Here is a 19,569-nt window from a genome sequence, read left to right on the forward strand (position 1 = left end):
TTTGATGCAACTTTACTTTAAAAGATTGTCAGAGATAATAAAGGTTGACATCTCATGAAATCTTTCTAACAATCTTTGCTGGCAGAATTTTGCTTAGTATCATAAGAATAAATTAGTTGGTTGTCAAAATGTTTAACTGTCAAAATAGTACATTCATCAAGACTCATGAAATATTCCATCTAGTGATGATTATTCATGGTCATGAATTGATCCAATATACCCTAAGGTGGTTGTATTTATTCAATTGACGTGTTTTCTTTTAGAGAGATGATGAGCATTGGTCTTAAAAAGTTTATCTCGTCAAAAAGGAAATTTCTTTTGAAACTCATTTGTTCACAAAATCCTCATATGGCATTATAACCTTATGCTTTGGGATTCTAATAGTATGTCGTTTTCTTTACCCAAAAGAGAGTTAATAGTGATGTAATAATGATCTCAATTTAAAATAGTTTATAAGATTTTACGACTACTCTAATTGGTTAATTTTCTATATTACTAATTAGTTGCATTATTTACTTATGAATTCAGTTTCTATTACAGTGAACAACAATAATACCACTATTGAGCTTCTAACTAGTAATAATTTAAAGAGATTGAGGTTTGATATTGAATTTAAACTATACATTGCTAATATTGATATAGTTCTATGAGTTGATAAACCTCCAAAACGCACTAATGAGAGTTTCATAGTTAAGAAAGAATACTATACCAAATGTGAAAAATCTAAAGGCTCAACATTATTGCTACGAAAATTACCATTGTTGAGTATTTTTTGAGTAGTTTGTAAAAGTCCATAAATGTTTGAGAGTTTCTTGACATCATTAGGAAGAGATTTTGGGTTTTTGATCATGTTGAGGTTGCTTATTTGATGAGTAAGTTGTTAAGTGCAAGATATGACAACTCGAAAGGGTTTTCAGGATTCATTTTGAAGATTGTAGGGATACAATCAAAACTAAAGAATCATGATATTTCCATTAATAACATTGTATATCATACCTTCAATTTCTTACATGTAAAGTTCAATCAGATTAAAATAGTTTACAATACTTTAAGAGAGAGTTAGACTATTAATGACTTGATTACCAAATGTGTGGTTGAAGAGGAGAAATTGAAATAAAAAAAGCTAGAAACTATAAATATAATTAGTTCATCTAAAAGTCAATCTAAGGGGAAATGGCAGAAGAAGAAATTCAAGTCTTATGCTCTAAGAATACAAGCAGTTTTAAAAGAAAGGATTCTAATGCATCTTAAGTTCAAGTATTAATCAAGTTCTAGTTGAGTTAAGCAATTACAATCTCCTAGCAGCGTGCACAAGTTTGGCTAACTCAACACTTAGGGAAAACAAGTTATAATGCAAGAACTAACAAGATAATTGACCAAGAAGGATCCAAGGCTTAAAGGACACCGGCCATGGGGTTCCACCACTAAACTCTTGTCAAAGAAAAGATTGGATAAAGGAATTTGTTTGCTTAAGCACTAAGAAGCATTTTCATTAATCAAGTCTAAAAACTTTACATGGTAGTTTCAAGCCTTTATATAGGCTTCAAAAAACAATAAACTTAGTTGAATTTGAATTCAAAATATATTTAAAAAGTGTTTCTAGTGATCCCAACCAAACTAAATATTAGTTTATAAGATATGCCAAAAGAAGTAAGGGACAAAGAGCTTTCATCGCCTTGTATTCTTGTCTTTGTCGAAAATGGGAAGTTTAGAGCCACCTACTTGTCTACCTTGTCTCCTCCATTAATGCTTTATTTGACCTTGCCTTTGCATTCTCCCATGATAGTTGACATATTAATAATAGGATTTAACATAATTAAGCACACAATTAAACTAACACATGCTTGTTTAAACAATAATAAACAAAATGACATTCCATTGGGCTTACTTGCTATTCTTAGACCCAAGTGACCACGTTGGACCCAATTGAGTGGCTTGAACCTATTGATGCTTGAAGGGTTAGGTGGTATGAGAATGGGGCTTAAGTTTATATGTTGTTGGTGGAGCTTGATTGGGGAGCATAAGTTGAATCCATATCAGATTCAAATCAGTCTTAAATGGAAATAAGGATCAAGGATATTTTTTCTTTTTGGAAGAAAAGAGGTCATATAAAGGCAAATTGTAAGAAGTTCGAGAGTTGGTTGGAAAATAGGAAGAAAGAGCAAAGTAATGCCCTAACCTATGTGTCATGAATCTAATCTTATTGATGTGTCTAAGGATAGTTAATGGCTTGACAATGTTGTTGTTGTTCATGTGACTACTTCTTTATAAGGTCTAATTAGTTAGCACAAACCAACTAATAGGGAAGCCAAACTCAAAGTAGGACTATCAAATTATTATTAGAGACTAGTTTTGAACTATGTTTAGATGACTATTTTTATGTGCCCTCTTTTAAGAGGAATTTAATCTATGTTTCATTGTTGGATAAATCTAGTTACAGACTTATGTTTGGAAATGGAAAAGTTGACTTATATTTTAATTTACAGTCTATTGTCAATTGTCTTCTTTCTGATAATTTATATAGACTTTGTTTGACTCCTAATAGTTTGATTATTCTTTGAAAACTGAAAATGTTGGTATTACAAAACCTTTGATTACTTTTTTATAAGGTCTGATTAGTTGGCCAACTAATAAGGAGGCCAAAATCAAAGTGGGATATAATGTTGATTTTGAAGTCATTTACGTTGGAACTATCAAATTATTATTAGAGACTAGTTTTGAATTATGTTTAGAAGACTGTTTTTAAGTACCCTCTTTTAGGAGGAATTTAATTTATGTTTCAGTGTTGGATAAATCTAGTTATAGACTTATGTTTGGAAATGAAAAAATTGATTATAGTTTAATTTATAGTTTGTTGTTAATTGTTTTCTTTCTAATAATTTATATAGATTTTGTTTGACTCCTAATAGTGTTGATTATTCTTTGAATATTCAAAATGTTGGTATTAAAAGACTTTTAATTAGAGAAAAGTCATTTGTGTTATGACATAGAAGGTTGGGAGATATCTTTAAAGAAAGGGTTGATAAATATTGATTAAAGATAAAATTCTTCTACCTCTAAATTTTCAAGATCTAAGGACTTATGTTGATTGTATAAGGGAAAATTTTACAAAGACCAAGAAATGTGGTTCAACCAATAGTCAAAAACTTCTAAAGCTTATTCATACATATATTAGTAGGCTTTATTTGTCCACCTTATGTGGTAATAGATATTTCATTACCTTATTATTCCAAATATGGATATCTTTTTCTAATTAAATAGAAATCTAGTGCTCTTTAAAAGTTCAAGATGTTTAAGACAAAATCAAAGAACAAGACTTGAAAAGTTATCAAGGTTGTGAGGTCTAATCGAGATGGAGAATATATGACAAATATAATGATTCAAGATAGCAAATGGGTCTTTTTGCCAAGTATTTGCAGGATTGTGGAATTGTTCCTCAATACATTATGTTAGAGACTTTTGAACAAAATGGTGTAACTAAGAGGCGTAATCACACCCTTAAAGATATGATGTGCAAATCTAATTTGCCAGAGTATTGATAAGGTGAAACTATCAAGACTGTATTATATATTCTAAATAAGGTTCCTTCATAATCAATATCTAAGACTCTTTTTAAGCTTTAGACAAAAAGAAAACCTAGTTTGAGTCATGTTCGAGTTTAGGGTTGTCTAGTTGAAGGGTTTATAATCCTAATGATAAAAAATTGGATTTTAGGACTGTTCAAGGATACTTCATTGGTTATCTTAAACATTCCAAAGGATATAAATTTTATTATCCATCTCATAGCACCATAGTGATTAAGTCAATGACTAATAAATTTCTTGAGCTAGATTCAACAAAAGGTAGTAATTTTCAACATTAAATGAATTTGAAAAAGGTTCATTTGGATTAGAGTCATTGACTGATATCTATAGTGGTATTTTACTTGCTCCTATTAAGGAGCCCAAACAACAAGATTTAAAGAATCCTATCCTATTCAGAATGAAGCCACTACTAGTGATATTATTTTGGATCCCTCATTAGTCTAGTTATCTGTGTCTGATACTGTACCTGATAAGTCCATAATCGTAATTCCAATTAGAAGATCATTTAGACATAGATGACCAATTATCCTTGATTATTATTATGTCTATCTTGGTGAGTCTGATTATGATAAAAGTCAAATTGTAGATCTTGTGAATTTTAAAGAAGCAATTTCTTGCCTTTAGATAAATGGTTTAAGGCTATAAAGAAATAAATGTAGCCTATGAGTGATAATGGTGTATAGGATCTTGTAGAGTTACTTGATGAGGCTAAATCTACTGGCTGTGAATTTAAGACCAAGAAACACTTTAAAGCCAAAATGGTTACTAAGAGTTTCACCCAAAGAGAAAGTATAAACTTCAATGAGACTTTTGCCCCTGTGTCTATTAAGGATTCATTCAAAATTATTATGACTTTAGTGAATTATTTTGATTTAGAGCTTCACCAAATGGATGTGAAAATAGATTTTTTAAGTGAAATTCTTTATAAAAGAGTCTATATAAAGCTACCAGAAAGTTTTAAAGTAAAAGAAAAAGGACATATGTTAGGCAGGCTGAAGAAATAAATATATGGATTGAAACACATTTATTGACAATGGTATTTGAAATTTGATGAGGTAATAACTTCATATGAGTTTTTAGGGTTGTTGTATTTTGGTGATGGGGAAGTGGAGAGGACGTGACTTTCTTTTTATACTATCTACCTAATCTTATTTTCTTTTTTTGTTTAATTTTATTTACACTCAGTAATTATGGGCACTATTATGACCATAAAAGTGCCTATAATTGAACACTACCTTCTCTTATAAACTCTTCTTTTTGATTATTTAAGCTTCCAATTTTGCTTTGAAAAACCTTAAATGTCTCCAAAACATCTAAAAATATGATTCAAAGTACAAAATAAGATCAAACCTTTAAAAATAAATGAAACTTAAAGAATTCGACAAAATAAACCGAAAATTCACTTTAAAAGCATACTATTATAAACCCTATTTGTGTGTATTTCATACATGCCTCAAGTATTAAACACTACGCTTATAATGATGTTCAGAGGGGATAGATGTCTCATGTTCTTTATGCTAGTGCAATTGGGAGTTTGTTGTATGCTTAAGTCTATACTAGGCTAGACATTACATTCATTGTGAATATGTTTGGTTGCTATCTTTCTAATCCAAGTACTAATCATTGGATTATAGCTAAGAAAGTCATAAGATATTTATAAAGGATAAAAGAGTTCAAGTTAGTATACAAAAGGGTTGAAAATCTTAAAATAGTGAGGTATTATGATTCAAACTTTGGTAGCTGTGTGGATGATCACAAATTTATTTCAAGATTCATTTTCAAGCTCGCTACTAGGGTCATATTGTGGAAAAATGCAAAACAAACATTGATAGCATCTTCAACCATGTATATAGAATTTGTTACTTGCTATGGAGCAGTCATACAAGAAATGTGGCTAAAGAATTTTATTACTAAACTTCAAGTAGCTGATTCCATCTCGGGGTCTTTGATGATTTACTACAATAATAATGCAACTGTGTTTTTTTTCAAAAAATAACAAACTTAGAAATTAATCAAAATATATGGAAATAAAATATTTAACAATTAAGAAACTAGTCAGGAAAAGTGACATTATTGTAAAATACATCAATACAAACTCTATGTTGGAGATCCCTTGACCAAAGGACTGAGACTCATTGTTTTTAAACAATATTTAGAGATTATGGGTGTTCTAGAGTCTTTTGATATCCTAGGTTAGTGGGAGGAATCATTAATATATTTTTTATTACTTTAATAAAGTTTATTGTGATTGAACACTCATATATACTTCTTGTATGATATTTATGGATTGATATAAATATATTAAATATATATGTATATATTTGTATATATTATTTTATACAATATGTATCTCAAGAATAAGATTTATTTTGAGTATTACAATTCTATAGTTGATGATATTATAATATGAGTACAACATGTGTCCCAATAATAAGGTATCTCATGTTTTGCCAATTTGTCAACTATGTCACTATCCTTTAGAAATACAAACAAAAACTATATGTAATTTATGATAAGTTTAATGCATAAAATTTAAAAACAATTTCAAGTTATCAAGTTCTTCAATATCAATCCAAGATGTGGCTAATATTAAAGAGTATATTATGATGCTTTTCCATTAATTAAAAGAATATTATATATATATGAACACATACTATGCTACATGCAGAGACAAATTAAACTTGGCCCTTAGTTTATAAATTAGTTGAGAGAAATTATTTATAGGCTCTGGAAAGAAGCAAATGGCTAGACCTAAGTGCCACAATATATAAATACAATACTTCAATTATGTTTCGATGTGGGTCATCTTCTGAATTTCTTAGCTGTTATCAAGTAAGTTAAGTGTTGGTTTTGTCTACTTATCTGCCGAATATGATCTCAAATAGTTGTGGATTATCATTATGAGAGCTAATTAAGTTTGTATTTATTTAATAAGTTTTTGTCTTTTAATTAGGTTTCAAGTTTTGTTAATTTCTACATTACAGATCAAATGAAATATATGAAAGGCCCTTTTACACTTACTTTTATTAATTATTGTTATAATATAGCCTGGCTAGCAAAGAGAAGCCAGATCGAATACAATATATATAAAATCCCTTTGGCTTATTGGTTTAAAATTTGGATTCTATTATTTTCTTGTTGAAGAGCCTTAGAACCCTAAATGCACCTTGATACTTCCCAAAATGAATACTAATGATTGGAGAATTTCATTTTATTTTCAAAAAAACATCTTTCATGCATATAAACAGACAAAATTGTCTTCCAAAACACCAAATAAGATAATTATGAAATCACAACTAGAACACCTCAAACGTGAGAACATATTAACTCGAAAAATTAAAAATAAAATAATGAAAGAAACCATGTTCTCTGTGATTTATAAAACCAAGAAATACAGTGGTAATCTCTTGATTTTCGATATAAACTTGTAAAATCGTTGGTCTTCTGGCTAAAAAACAATCGTACACAGCTCTGGACTTCCCTTTTCTCTCTGGTTGCTACAATTGTTCACGAGATCAGTTCCCTTGGCTCTAATAAAACAAAACAAAGTTGATGACAACGGAGAAACAACTTCTGGGTGTTGTAATCCTTTTTCCCATTTGATATTTTAGTTGTTATTTTATTTTATGTCTAGCTAGGAGGTATCTTGTTGTGGAATTAAAAAGAGAAGAAGATCCATTTCATAACGCTTACTTGGGTAAACCATCAAACAGTTGGAAACATTTAAATATATCAAAATTAACATTATGTAAAATTAAGTAAATATAAATGCATACTTGGATTCCAATTCTGTTCATGTTATTGATTCGAATATGATATGAGGTATCAGACGTGAGTCAATTTTCACGACTCTATTGTCCAAGTACTACAATCAATTTTCACAACCCTATTTGTCTAAGTGCTACAATTTTTCTTCTATAAAAACTACGTTGGCCAATTTGAAAGAGAGATAGTTTGAACATTTAAATTAGAGTTTAACTGCTAATAACTTCCACAACAATTGCCCTTTGGTAGTTAAACAAACTGGATTGGATCGATTTGTTTTAGGTGCACTCAAACCCAATATCTCTTACTCACACATGGCCAAAGCCCCGAACTAAATACTTATCCATAAAAATCTCATACGGTTGTATGTTTCATACTCACAAATATGTTATATGGCCTCACAAACAACCTATACTTCGGAGCTAAATGTTATACATCTCTCAAGAATAACATAATTGTTTCAACGAAAAAAAAAATAAAACATTAGACTCACAATACCCCAGACTTACTTGATAACATCAGTTCTCTTTAATCTCTCATTTATTATTATATTATTTTTCTATGCATCCATGATCAAGTCCACTCTCCTATATGAATGATATGATCGGTCGACCAACAAACATACGTAATATATAAGTCTTCCATAAGGTAATCCTCAATTTAGACTTAATTGTTTTTCTAATCATGTTCCATAAATCGAATAATATGTGGTCATAGGTGTTAAACTAAGATTACAACATTAAGAGCAAACATCAGACAATAGTAAAGAGCCAAAGGGTACCAACATAAGGTAATCCTCATAAAGTCTCACACAGTGAGGGAGCATGGATTCATTCTCTCACTACTTCAACTGGTCATTTTACTTATGCACAATGGTATGAGTATGTGCTATAGTGTGTATTCTTCAAAAATATCATTACCAACACTATACAGGTCTTAATTCATTCATTGTACCCAATGCCTAACCTGAGCTCTTAATTATATTCACACTTGCAAGTATTTATTCACATTAAGAACTCATATTTGACATTCACAAGTTACTTAGATGTAGGGAATCCAAATTAGTCATTTTCAAAAGTATTGATGGAGGCATCATGAGACCATCAAGCCATCAAGGAGATCTACTACACATTTCGGTTGGGCCAATTACGAGAAGTAAAGCTAAGAAAGTACAACAAGCCTTAATAGGACTCGTGGAGGGTTTAGAGACTAAAACCAACTCACTCAAGGACGACTGAATGCTTGAAGGAGCTAACAGAGAAATCAACCTGATTCATGCATAAGCCCATAGAGAAATCTAAATCCAAAACACATAGACAGACTTTGAATACCCATAACTTTTGATCAAGGAAGAGTTACGGGCCCTGTAACCTATCAACATGAAGCTCGTTTCGAGCTCTATATCAACAACTAGTTTGTTGGTTGCTCCTAATTTGCAGGCCTAAATAACGGTCGTTTTAATGTGTATTATGCAATTTTTATTTTACCAAATTTAGGATTTTCGAGTTTTCATGAATTTTAGTCTTTCTTATGACTTTAATGAGCCCAATTGTCATATTACATTTTAATTAGAGTTTTGGGTACTTAATTAGGTAATGGGCTTGAGAAATTTGGAAGTCCATTGAGTCATAGGTACCTTTAGGGTTAAGTTAACACTATATAAACTAAATTTTTATCATGAATAAAAACTTTTGGATGACTTTTTGCATAGTTTTGCCTACTATTGAACTACCAACCTTTTGAACTTATCAAGATTCATCTTGTGGTATTTACCATTAATAATACGAAGGTTCATTCGATTCTATATCGATTCGAGTCAAGGGTTATTTAAGTGATGAAATTGATTCAATCTTGGGAAAAATATCTTCTTAAACATTAGCTCTTGTGTATATCATTAAGGTTCGCATTATGTATTTATCCATAACCTCATCTTAATTGATCATCAAGGTGACATTTTAACTTTGATAAATCTTTTCTTAAGAAATTTATCTCCCATTGGCATGCCCTTTTAGTGTCACTTTCTCAAAAATAATATCACATCTTTACTCGTTTTTTCAGCGTCAAAGGAGATTGCTCGTGTGAGTGCGCCAATCTCTAACTTGTGTGATATTGTAATTTTATTGAGGTAACAAAGATGTGTATACAGTGAAAAGCTAAGAATTTTAGGATGCAAGTTCAAAATAAAATTAACTTGAATTCATAGTTTTCGTCATTGTGTCACTAGTACAATATATATGTTCAACAACTTATCAATCACAGTTTATGCAATCCAAGAGATTTTACATGTGTAAAATATACATTTCTTATAACAATCTTGGTCAAAGGATCAATAACTATGTAATGCATAAAATTATATTGTACATTCATTTCCTTTTTGGAAATGATGTCTCTGAAAAACATTGTGTCTACTGTCGATATGTTTGGTTATCCTATAAAAATTTAAATCTTTTATGAAAGTTATCTCATCTTGATTATATAAACAGACAACTATTACTCCAACAATATCGTCTTGTTTATCCAGATTCATGAAGAATCTTTTTAACCGAATTGTTTCTTGCACAATCATTGAATCGGCTATATACTCAACCTCTATTGTGGATAAGGTTACGCATGTTTGTTTCTTATCACTCCAAGAAATGAGCTTTTTTGGAGTAAGAAAACATAAGCAAAAATTGTTTTACGCTGGTATAAATTACCTCCCTAATTGGCATCTCAATAACAAATCAAATGCAAATTCGATCCTTAATCACATAAACAATAATCCATAGAGATTTTAAATATATCAATATCCTCTTAATAGCCTTTCAATGCTCTTTTTCAATATTGACTAACTAGTCTAACAACAAAAACAAATGACTAGACATATGTGCACCATCGCAGACATAATGTATCTAATGACATTTGAATATATAACGATTGACATTTTTCTGCTTTCATTTTAAGTTTTGAGACATATCTCTTAGCTCAATAATTTGTCATTTGATACAAGAGTATCAATGGGTTTGCAGTTTACTATATTAAATCGTTCTAAAATCTTTTGAATATTATACTCATGTGACAGAGTCTAAAATTTTTTTGAATAATTTCTCTGGATTTTAATTCCTAATATGTAACATGCTTACTTACATCCTTCAAGTCAAAAGTATCGACAATCATCCTTTTATGAGTATCATTTACTTCAAACCATTTTCAACTATCTATATATCATCACATACAGAAATAGAATTACAAATTTGTCATCAGACTTCGTCACATAGACATAGTAGTCTTAATTAATCATCTTAGAATTATAAGATATTAAAGTCTCATGAAATTTTAAGTACCATTATCTAAATGATAGTTTTAGTTCCTACAACATTCTTGAAGTTTGCACACTCTTCGCTTTAAACCTATGACAACGAGATCTACACGTTGTTTCACGTAAGTTTCTTTATCAAGTTTTAAAATAATCTTTTGCTTTGGTGATCCAACTATCTAAATGCTCACCATTAAATTGAGAAAAGTCTAACTGAGTTACCTTTTCCCATGGTGATTGAAATTCATGCACCCCTCTGGAACTACTTCCTTGTTCCTTGTTGCTAGCTAATTGTGATTGCAAAAGGACCTTTGTTTGTTGAAGGCTCAAACCTCCGGTCAACTTACGAATCTCAACAATTGAATATTGGATGAACTCTTGCTGCTATTTTTCAAATTCTTGGATGAACTCTTATCATCGCTTTTCAAAATCCGATACAGGTTGAGTAACTAGCTGCATGAGATCACATCATAACTCCTGCACTCGTATTCCATCTACCATGGCTAGGTCGGAGCTTTGATACCAATGTTGTGGATGTTTCTAGAACACTGTACTGGCAAAGAAGAAGAGCAAGTAAGAAGAATAGAGAAGAATTTGAATTAGAGAGGAAGATAAGTTGGCACAGTATTTTGGCTCTTCAAAATTGAAAATTCATTACTCTTCCCACCGTCCTTTAAAAACAATCCTGTATAACGGTCGACGTCTTTATTTTCTACTAACAAACGATACTGTATGGATGATAGTAAAAACAGAAAACAACAACCAAAACGACAACGTTTCTAGATGCAAATCATAAAACGCTAAACGCACCGTGTAATTAAACTACAAACAGTGTTGTAAGAACGAACATCTTTCAAATAAATTGTCTCCACTTCACAGTTCCTCTGCTTCCAGTTTGAAACCATTTCGTGCCAGTTCAATATGCAACATGATAGTGGTTGAGACTGATGGCTTTTGGCCGAATTTTGACTTGTGTGATTGGGACAAATTGGAGAAGAAGGGAAAATGGGAGAGATGAGTGTTTGTCATAATGCAATCCGGTGGTTATATAGGTTTAGTCATTGAAGAGTTGGTCTCTCAAAATATGGTTATTTTTTAATAACCCATATAATATTAATTACGAACAAAATTATCCAAAATAAATAAATAAATAAAACAAAAGATATTAAACGGGTGGCCACTACATCTTTGTTTGGCTTCCGCTTTGCCTACTATACTCATTTTCTCAATGGAGCTTCAAACTTTACGCCCTTCATCTTTAGCGGGTACCTCTCTCCCTCTCTCTTTCAGTGTAAATTTTGAATATTTCAAGCTTTCTGATGAAAAATTTTAGTGGGTAGCATTTCAATCTTATGGTATTCTAGTGATTATCTTCTTGAATTATTGGTTTTATAAGTTGAGTTCAATCAATATACTAGTAATTTCTTTGGAGCAGAATAAAAGTAGTTTTACTAGTAACTATTCATACACATACTCAGTGAATATATCATTAAACAAAGTTGAATTTTCTTTTATTCATTGTAGTTTCTGTGGGTAGGTTATGTTTAAACTTACTTTTGGGTAGTCTAAATTCTGTCTTTTTTTTTTTTTTTGATCGAGAAGAAAAGGAAAATTGAAATGAACTCAAAGATTAGAACCGAAGGATATGTATTTGAAGATGAAATTAGCTGAAAGACTTAGTTGAGATTTTGTTCTATTTATATTTGGAAGTGAAGGGAAGAAAATTTAAATTGTTGATATTAGCTTGACTGTCAAGGCTTCTGTGACATTTTATTTTAATGTCGATGCATAGATTCTAACAAAGATATTTCTTTTGCTTATGTTAGGAAGTGTGTTCTCTTTGATGAAACATCATGTATGCAAGCGGAAAAGTTGTAATCAGTCTGGCATAGATTTCACTTTTTTGAGGCATAGACGATCAGGGAAGCATTCAGCACTCAAAAGGAAATACTTGACAAAAAGTAATGGAGGTTCTGTTTCTTGTTCGTTTATTGAAAGAAATACTCAAGATGTACGGCTAAGTGATGCACGGGTGATTTACAGTGTAGCTCCTGCTATGGGCCATAATCAGGTATATTAAATTGTCTCCTTCACTTTAATATAGATGAATGACTGTGTTACAGAATATTGATAAACAGAGCTCGTTATGAAGTATTTTAGTGTATTATCAATCCAAGGTTTTTGTTATTGGGGCTAATTGATCATGTCTCATTTCTAAGACATTAGTCTTTAATTACTTTTTTTTTCTATATATTGGCAAATACAACATTTGAAGTTTTACCTTTTCTGCTACCTATGCAGGACTTGATAATCTCTTCTCTTCACATTGCATGTTTTTCATTGTGCAAGATGCTACAGTGATGAATGAGTAGTTTTAAACTTTGAAGAGGGATGATTTCAATGATTTCTCATGTAATTTGGTTGAGATGTACAGTTTCCACCTTTTTTCTTCTTATTCTTCTTTTTTTTTTTTAAGTGACCTCCCTTGCACTTCAAATATTATGAAACTTAAAAGAAGTTTCTAAGGAGGGTTTTTTTTTTTTTTTTAAACTTCAGTGGAGATTTATATAAATTTTGGAAGCAGGGGGATCTGTTCAGATTTTACTTAAACTTAAAGATAGGTCAAAAAGAAAGATATGTAATGGGTGAGATATGATTGATTAATTTGGTTCATCTGGCTTGATTATTTGTCAGTCGCTTTTTCATTCTAAAAATTAAACTCATTTTTCAGTTCATTGGCTTTTTTTTTAATCCTCCTGAATTTGTTGGCGTGCACTGCTTTTTAATTATAATGCATGATTGCATATCATAGAGACAGGAGAAAGCATGGGGGTGGGGGTTGTTTTATGGGGCTAATGAAATTCTACTTCTCTCTCTATATACATAAGAACCACTGAGGGGTTTATTAAACAGACTGAAGAGGTCAAGCCTTTTTTTTTTTTTAATTACCCAAAAGAAAAAGCTGATTGCTTTTTAACTAGAAGGAAATATCTTGTGCTCATAATTTTCACATAATCAATAGCATAATCATAAGAATCTATGTGCAGCAATAACACTTATTCATGTTTTTCCATGGACAACCCAAAAATTCAGTTATTTCTACTACATTTTTTTCCTCTTCAATTAATATGTCCCCTGTCATTACAAGTTCAAAGTTTGCATGTTCCTCTAATTGTTGTTTGGATTGCTTTTGCTAACAGGAGTCACATCCAGAATCCCATTTTAGAGTCCCTGCAATTGTGACTGCTCTTGAAGAGATGGAACTCACCTCAAAGGTATTCACTGCATACGTGTCTTCTAACATATGCTCACCTTTTTCTCTTGCCTCATTATATTTGACTATATACTTGGAACTTTTCTCATCTATCTTAGTTATTGACAAAATGCGACACCTGTAATTTCTTGGAAACTACTGAGAGCTAGATTATAATATAATCACAATATATAGCACTGCCCCAAGTTGGATGTGTTCTCGAATTGTATATTGTATATTAGATTAATCTAAATCTCTGGATGGTAAGTATATCATGCAAATATCAGTTTAAAGAATTGTCTAGATACTTGTTTAGACTATTTGTTGTCTATGGACAATATCAATTAAAGAATGAACTAATGAGGTATGTGGTGCTCTTGTTTTTATCATTTTTTTCTTCAAATTAAATTATTCCATCAAGTGGACAAATAATGTAGTTAGATATTAAGTGTTTGTCTTTATTGTATAGGTCAAAATAATTAAGACCTTTGAGAAGGAAAATAATTGACTTGGGAATAAAATGAAAAGATTTGACAGCCATAATTATTGTCTAAGATTATTCTTTTTTAAAAAAACTATTATCTTTACGTTATTATTTCAATGTGTACAAAAGATTAGTACAAAATTTGATAAACAGTCATATTTTGCAAGGAGTGGACAAAGATATTACTATTTCAATTAATTGGCTTCAGCTTCACATTAACTGTGTAATAATATATAATAAAAGGCTAAAACATAAGCAATGATAATAACAATATATTAGAAATGCTGCAACACTGAGGATAGAACATTCCTCCCTAATGAAGCTTTTCATTAATTACTAGATACCAAGGGATTTCATTAAATTGAGAAGTATACATCCTATTTTATACCAAAAATAAGTTGAATTGATCTGTGATAAGATCAATGTTTAAAAGAATCCTTCAACAATGGTAATTTTAGGTGAAACAATTTCTTACTGCCATTTATACTTTTGTCATTTCCTGTATATCTCAGTTTCGTGGCTCAGAGATCATTGAACTTCAAAATTTTAACCCTGCTACAGTAGATGACATTGCAAGTATTCATGCAAGAGCCTATGTATCAGGACTTGAGAAGGTAGCTTACTATTTGCATACTACATTTTCCCTTTAGTTTTATTTTTTTCATTTCTTGTTCTGGTCATATCTAAGAGAAAATTTCTTGATGGTGGAATCAGTTCTGTATCACTAATGCCCTTTCTTGGGAGATCCCATCTGTTTTTGCCCAAGATAAATCATTTTATGTGCAAACATGGCGTATTAGGATTACATACCAAAGGCTAACTTGTTAAATGTATTTAAGGCTATGGATTGGGCATCACAACGCGGCATTGTAGTCATTGAAGGCTCTGGACCAACATACGCTACTGCCACAGTAAGTGCATTTCATTAGGCGTTCTCAATTTTTGATTTTGGTGTTTGTGAATGTGTACACTTGCTATGAAGTACTATGTATACAATACAGCTTTCACTGTTAAGAAAATCTAGCAAAACGAATTTGAGTAAGAATAATATAATTTTTGTGGATTAATAAAGAACCATCTTGGTTGATGCTTCTCATAAATTTTACCAGTATAATGTAATAATTTCTGTTTCTTCTTATCCTTAAACATTCAAATCAAAGATAAACAAACATTTTATGTTCAATAAAATATGGGGAATTATTGCCCAAGCAGTTCTTGTAATGCTCTTATTTTATGGTAACATGATAATTTATTGATTGGTGTTTGAAAATGCATTTTCTGCAGCACTATACTTAAGTTTAATTAGGATAAAATGTGTGCTATAGTCTCAGAAGTACTTTCTAAATCGATCAATTACTTATTTGTAATGGTGAAAAGGCTTTCTGGTTTGTCTTGTTATTAGTAGTGGAATGACTCTTATTTTAGGTAATGTGATCATTTGTTGATTGGTGTTTGAAAATGCAATTTCTGTACAGAGTTTGTTGTTCTAGACCACATCATTATTTTAGCTGCAAATTATGTATTCTCAATGTTGATGCTAAGTATGAAAACAGAACATTCTTTCCTTCCCTTCTATCTCTTACTGGTATTGTTCTTGCAGACATTCCAGGAATCACTGATTGCAGCTGGAGCTGGCATTGCCCTTATTGATTCAGTGGTGATGTACCTATCTAGAATGTTAGTCTCTTTATACAAATCTTTTTTTGTTAGGTATTTGGAAATTATGTCATTTTTCACAACATGGAATTCAAGTTTTTTATTTCTTAAAGCAGAAAACTCATATTTTTATGTGCACCAAATTGATTTTTGAACCAGATTGTACCGATGTCTACATTGTGGTTGTAAGAAAACACAGTTCTTATCTGAAATGTGTCTCGATGTTCAAAGGTTTTCAAACTGGATAGTACCATTTGACTTTTTGATGACAGTCAGATATCAGACTTCTTATATGGAATACATCAGCCTAAAACAATTTTCGTATATCAGGTTTCTACATCAAAGAGCAGTGTAGATCCACCTATGGGTTTTGCTTTGATAAGACCTCCAGGACATCATGCTATACCAAAGGGGCCTATGGGTTTTTGTGTTTTTGGGAATGTGGCCATAGCAGCTCGTTATGCTCAACGTGTGCATGGATTGAAGCGTGTATTTATCATTGATTTCGATGTTCACCATGGGAATGGGACAAACGATGCCTTCTATGATGATGCAGACATATTCTTCCTTTCAACACACCAAGTAAGCAATGACATTGTCATACTTTTGTCCTTTTTTTTGTCATGTGCAAATTTAAAGAAGTAAATTCCTTGCTTTGCTGTATGATATTCCCTTCTCCCTTTCCTACTGGCAATGAAATCGCATCTGTTGCCCAAGCTGAAGATAACATGCTTTTAATTGAGATCACTGTGTCTGGGGATGGAGAATACAATGGCTTGAATCATAACTTTGTCAATTACACGGACTGAATCATGCTCAAAATTACCTATTAAGCACACTGACCTAAATTAAAACACCTAGGTGTTATGTCGATAATAGTGTTGCAGTTTATGCCTATTGTCTAATCAAATGCTAATAAAATCCTTATGAATACAGGATGGAAGCTATCCAGGCACTGGTAAAATTGATGAGGCAGGTCATGGAGATGGTGAAGGAACGACTCTAAATCTGCCTTTACCAGGAGGCTCTGGTGACGTAGCCATGAGAACTGTTTTTGATGAGGTCATTGTTCCATGTGCTCAAAGGTTTAAGCCAGATATAATTCTTGTCTCTGCTGGGTGAGTTGCCCTTTCCCCGTATGTGTAAGACTAATTTTTTTGCACTCTGCATTCTAATTTTTCTTTAAAACTATCTGTATAGAGTAGTTATGTTCACATGAGATCACTTGAAAATAGGGTTCCAGAAAGATATAACTTGGTGATTTGATGATTTCAATTATACTGCATACACATCCAAACTCTCTTAAGTCTGAAAATCGTTTGTACTAAAGCTTGCATTCCTTGCTACTGAACTTTGTCCAGATACGATGGTCACATATTGGATCCACTTGCTAGTCTACAGTTTACAACAGGAACATACTATATGCTTGCGGCAAATATTAAGCAGCTTGCCAAAGAGCTCTGTGGAGGCCGCTGTGTGTTCTTCTTGGAAGGAGGTTACAACCTCAAGTCTCTTTCATATTCAGTTGCAGATTCATTTCGAGCTTTTCTTGGCGAATCCAGTGTGGCCTCCAAGTTTGACAACCCTGCCATCCTGTTTGAAGAACCCACTGCAAAAGTGAAGCAGGCGATTCAAAGAGTTAAACACATACACTCCCTGTGAGGATTTCGAAACCCTCAGCTAAATTTGAGTTGTAAATCATTTCCTTAATGTAGATAACAATTATAAGCAGATCTTGATATTCCCAGTGCATCCAAATTTGGTGAAGCACAGATAAAAATCCTGGATTAACAGCATCTGTATTATTTGTGCAATAAACAACAGAATTTGTCTCTTTTATTTAGGAACTGATATTTTATGGGAAATGAATTATAAACAACTTTATTATGAAAACGTTTTCTTTCCTACTAAGTGAACAAGCAAATCGGGATCCTCTTTTGATGGGTTGTGGTTTTGAAGGCTAAAGGACTATTTTTCACCTAAGCTTTAATCCAATATCAAAAGCATACCTACAATAAATAAAAAATTTGAATCTCGTTAATGCACTAATTACTTAAATTTTCAGTTAGAGGTATAGATTAAATTGTCATTTTATCACTAAACTATAAAATTTTAAAAATTAATATCATTCTACCCCAGGTTTTAAAAACTAACACTTCACCCATTCTCAAAGTTTAAAAAGTTTAGATTTCATTCCTAAGATTTGTTTCCCTTCTCCAGTTGCCATCTACATCTCTGCCGACTGTCAAATCCACCTTAAACCACTGTCATCGAAGTCTTCTCACCTCTTCGACCACAAACTAATGAATTTTGTCTAAAAATCTAGACAAATTTCATCTAGACACATCATCATCCAGAAAAAGATATCTGAATTTGTAGTAGAGAGTGAAGATGCAGTAGGGAGCACAAATCTCAATTAGAGATTTAAAGATCTAGATTCAACGAAGACGAATTGTCAATTGAGTGTGGCTACTCTTTAGCCAGAGAAGGAACTTCGCCACTAGAGAAGATGGATGGAAAGAGGAAGTCGGTCGGAGAGGAACTTTGTCACTAGAGAAGAAGAAAAGAGAAACTCTAGGAGGGAATTGCAACTTTTCAAAGTTTAACTACACAGGGAAATTGTTTGTTTTCTAAATTAAAAAGTAGAAATGATATTTATTTTTAAGATATTAAGATTTAGAGATAAAATGACGATTTTACTTTTGTCTTTAACGGAAAATTGTAACAGGAGTTAGCTCATAGATGCATGTTTGAACTTTTCATCTATCGCGAGTGTGTTTTTGAAATTGAACCAAAACTTGGATGAGAAAAAGTCCTTTGGCCGGTTTTGAAAAGCAACATTTGGGTTCTTGGGAGATTACCAAATCTTATTCTAGGCAAACTCAATGTTCCATCAAACATTATTTTCATCACAGGAAAATCGACCACAACAGGCGAATTTCTATAGAGGCAATGGCATCTCTAAAGGCCGATGAGATTTAAATATCATGTGCCCTTAAATAGGAACAAATGGGACCAAAAAATTAATTATTGCGTGCTTTAATTAATAAGTCTTTCAACAAAAAGCCAGAGAAAGATTAATACATTATGATTATTAATGTATCCTTTTTATGGATGGACCAACTACTTCTATATGATGCCTTAGCTCATGGCAAAGAAATAATTGTGTTACGTTTTTAATGTCTTCTTTAGTGCGGGCATCCAGTTACCTCTCAATTGGCTTTGTATTAATTTTAACTATCATACTATTTCACCCTTAAATAAAGTAGTTAGAAAATTTATAAATTGAAGAAACAAAAACTAATAATAGCTTATTTGTTATGATTTTTTCAAAGAAATATATTTCTAGTATGTGTTGTTATATGTAAAAAAATTATAATAAAAACTACATTGATTTTGATTTATTGTGATTTTTATACTGACAAATTAATTTATTTTTATACCATATATCAAAAAATAAAATTATTTTTTATTAAAAATAATTTAAATATAAATTATCGAAAATGCTTTGTTCTTGAATTCTAATTTCCTT

The 19,569-nt window shown here is 31.4% G+C and overlaps 1 protein-coding gene across 1 annotated transcript; it reads left to right on the plus strand.

Moving 5' to 3' along the window:
* The first annotated feature begins 11,793 nt into the window (after nt 1–11,793).
* Nucleotides 11,794–17,884, plus strand: LOC123198686 (histone deacetylase 14-like). The gene is made up of 9 exons (XM_044613434.1): nt 11,794–11,909; nt 12,471–12,715; nt 13,845–13,919; nt 14,894–14,995; nt 15,221–15,292; nt 15,982–16,038; nt 16,368–16,619; nt 16,974–17,155; nt 17,399–17,884. Exons 1-9 carry the CDS (start codon nt 11,873–11,875, stop codon nt 17,697–17,699), a joined length of 1,323 nt encoding a protein of 440 aa, XP_044469369.1. The 5' UTR covers nt 11,794–11,872; the 3' UTR covers nt 17,700–17,884.
* Nucleotides 17,885–19,569: the final 1,685 nt, after the last annotated feature.

This window comes from Mangifera indica, chromosome 16 (genome assembly GCF_011075055.1).
Source record: "Mangifera indica cultivar Alphonso chromosome 16, CATAS_Mindica_2.1, whole genome shotgun sequence".
Lineage (NCBI taxonomy): Eukaryota > Viridiplantae > Streptophyta > Magnoliopsida > Sapindales > Anacardiaceae > Mangifera > Mangifera indica.

Bases quoted from the DNA above. Each gene is read 5' to 3' on its own strand.
- LOC123198686 (XM_044613434.1), top strand. From the start codon at position 11,873: ATGGAGCTTCAAACTTTACGCCCTTCATCTTTAGCGG. The intron at 12,716-13,844 runs GTATATTAAATT...TTTTGCTAACAG, and splicing joins CTGCTATGGGCCATAATCAG to GAGTCACATCCAGAATCCCA. The intron at 16,620-16,973 runs GTAAGCAATGAC...TTATGAATACAG, and splicing joins TCTTCCTTTCAACACACCAA to GATGGAAGCTATCCAGGCAC.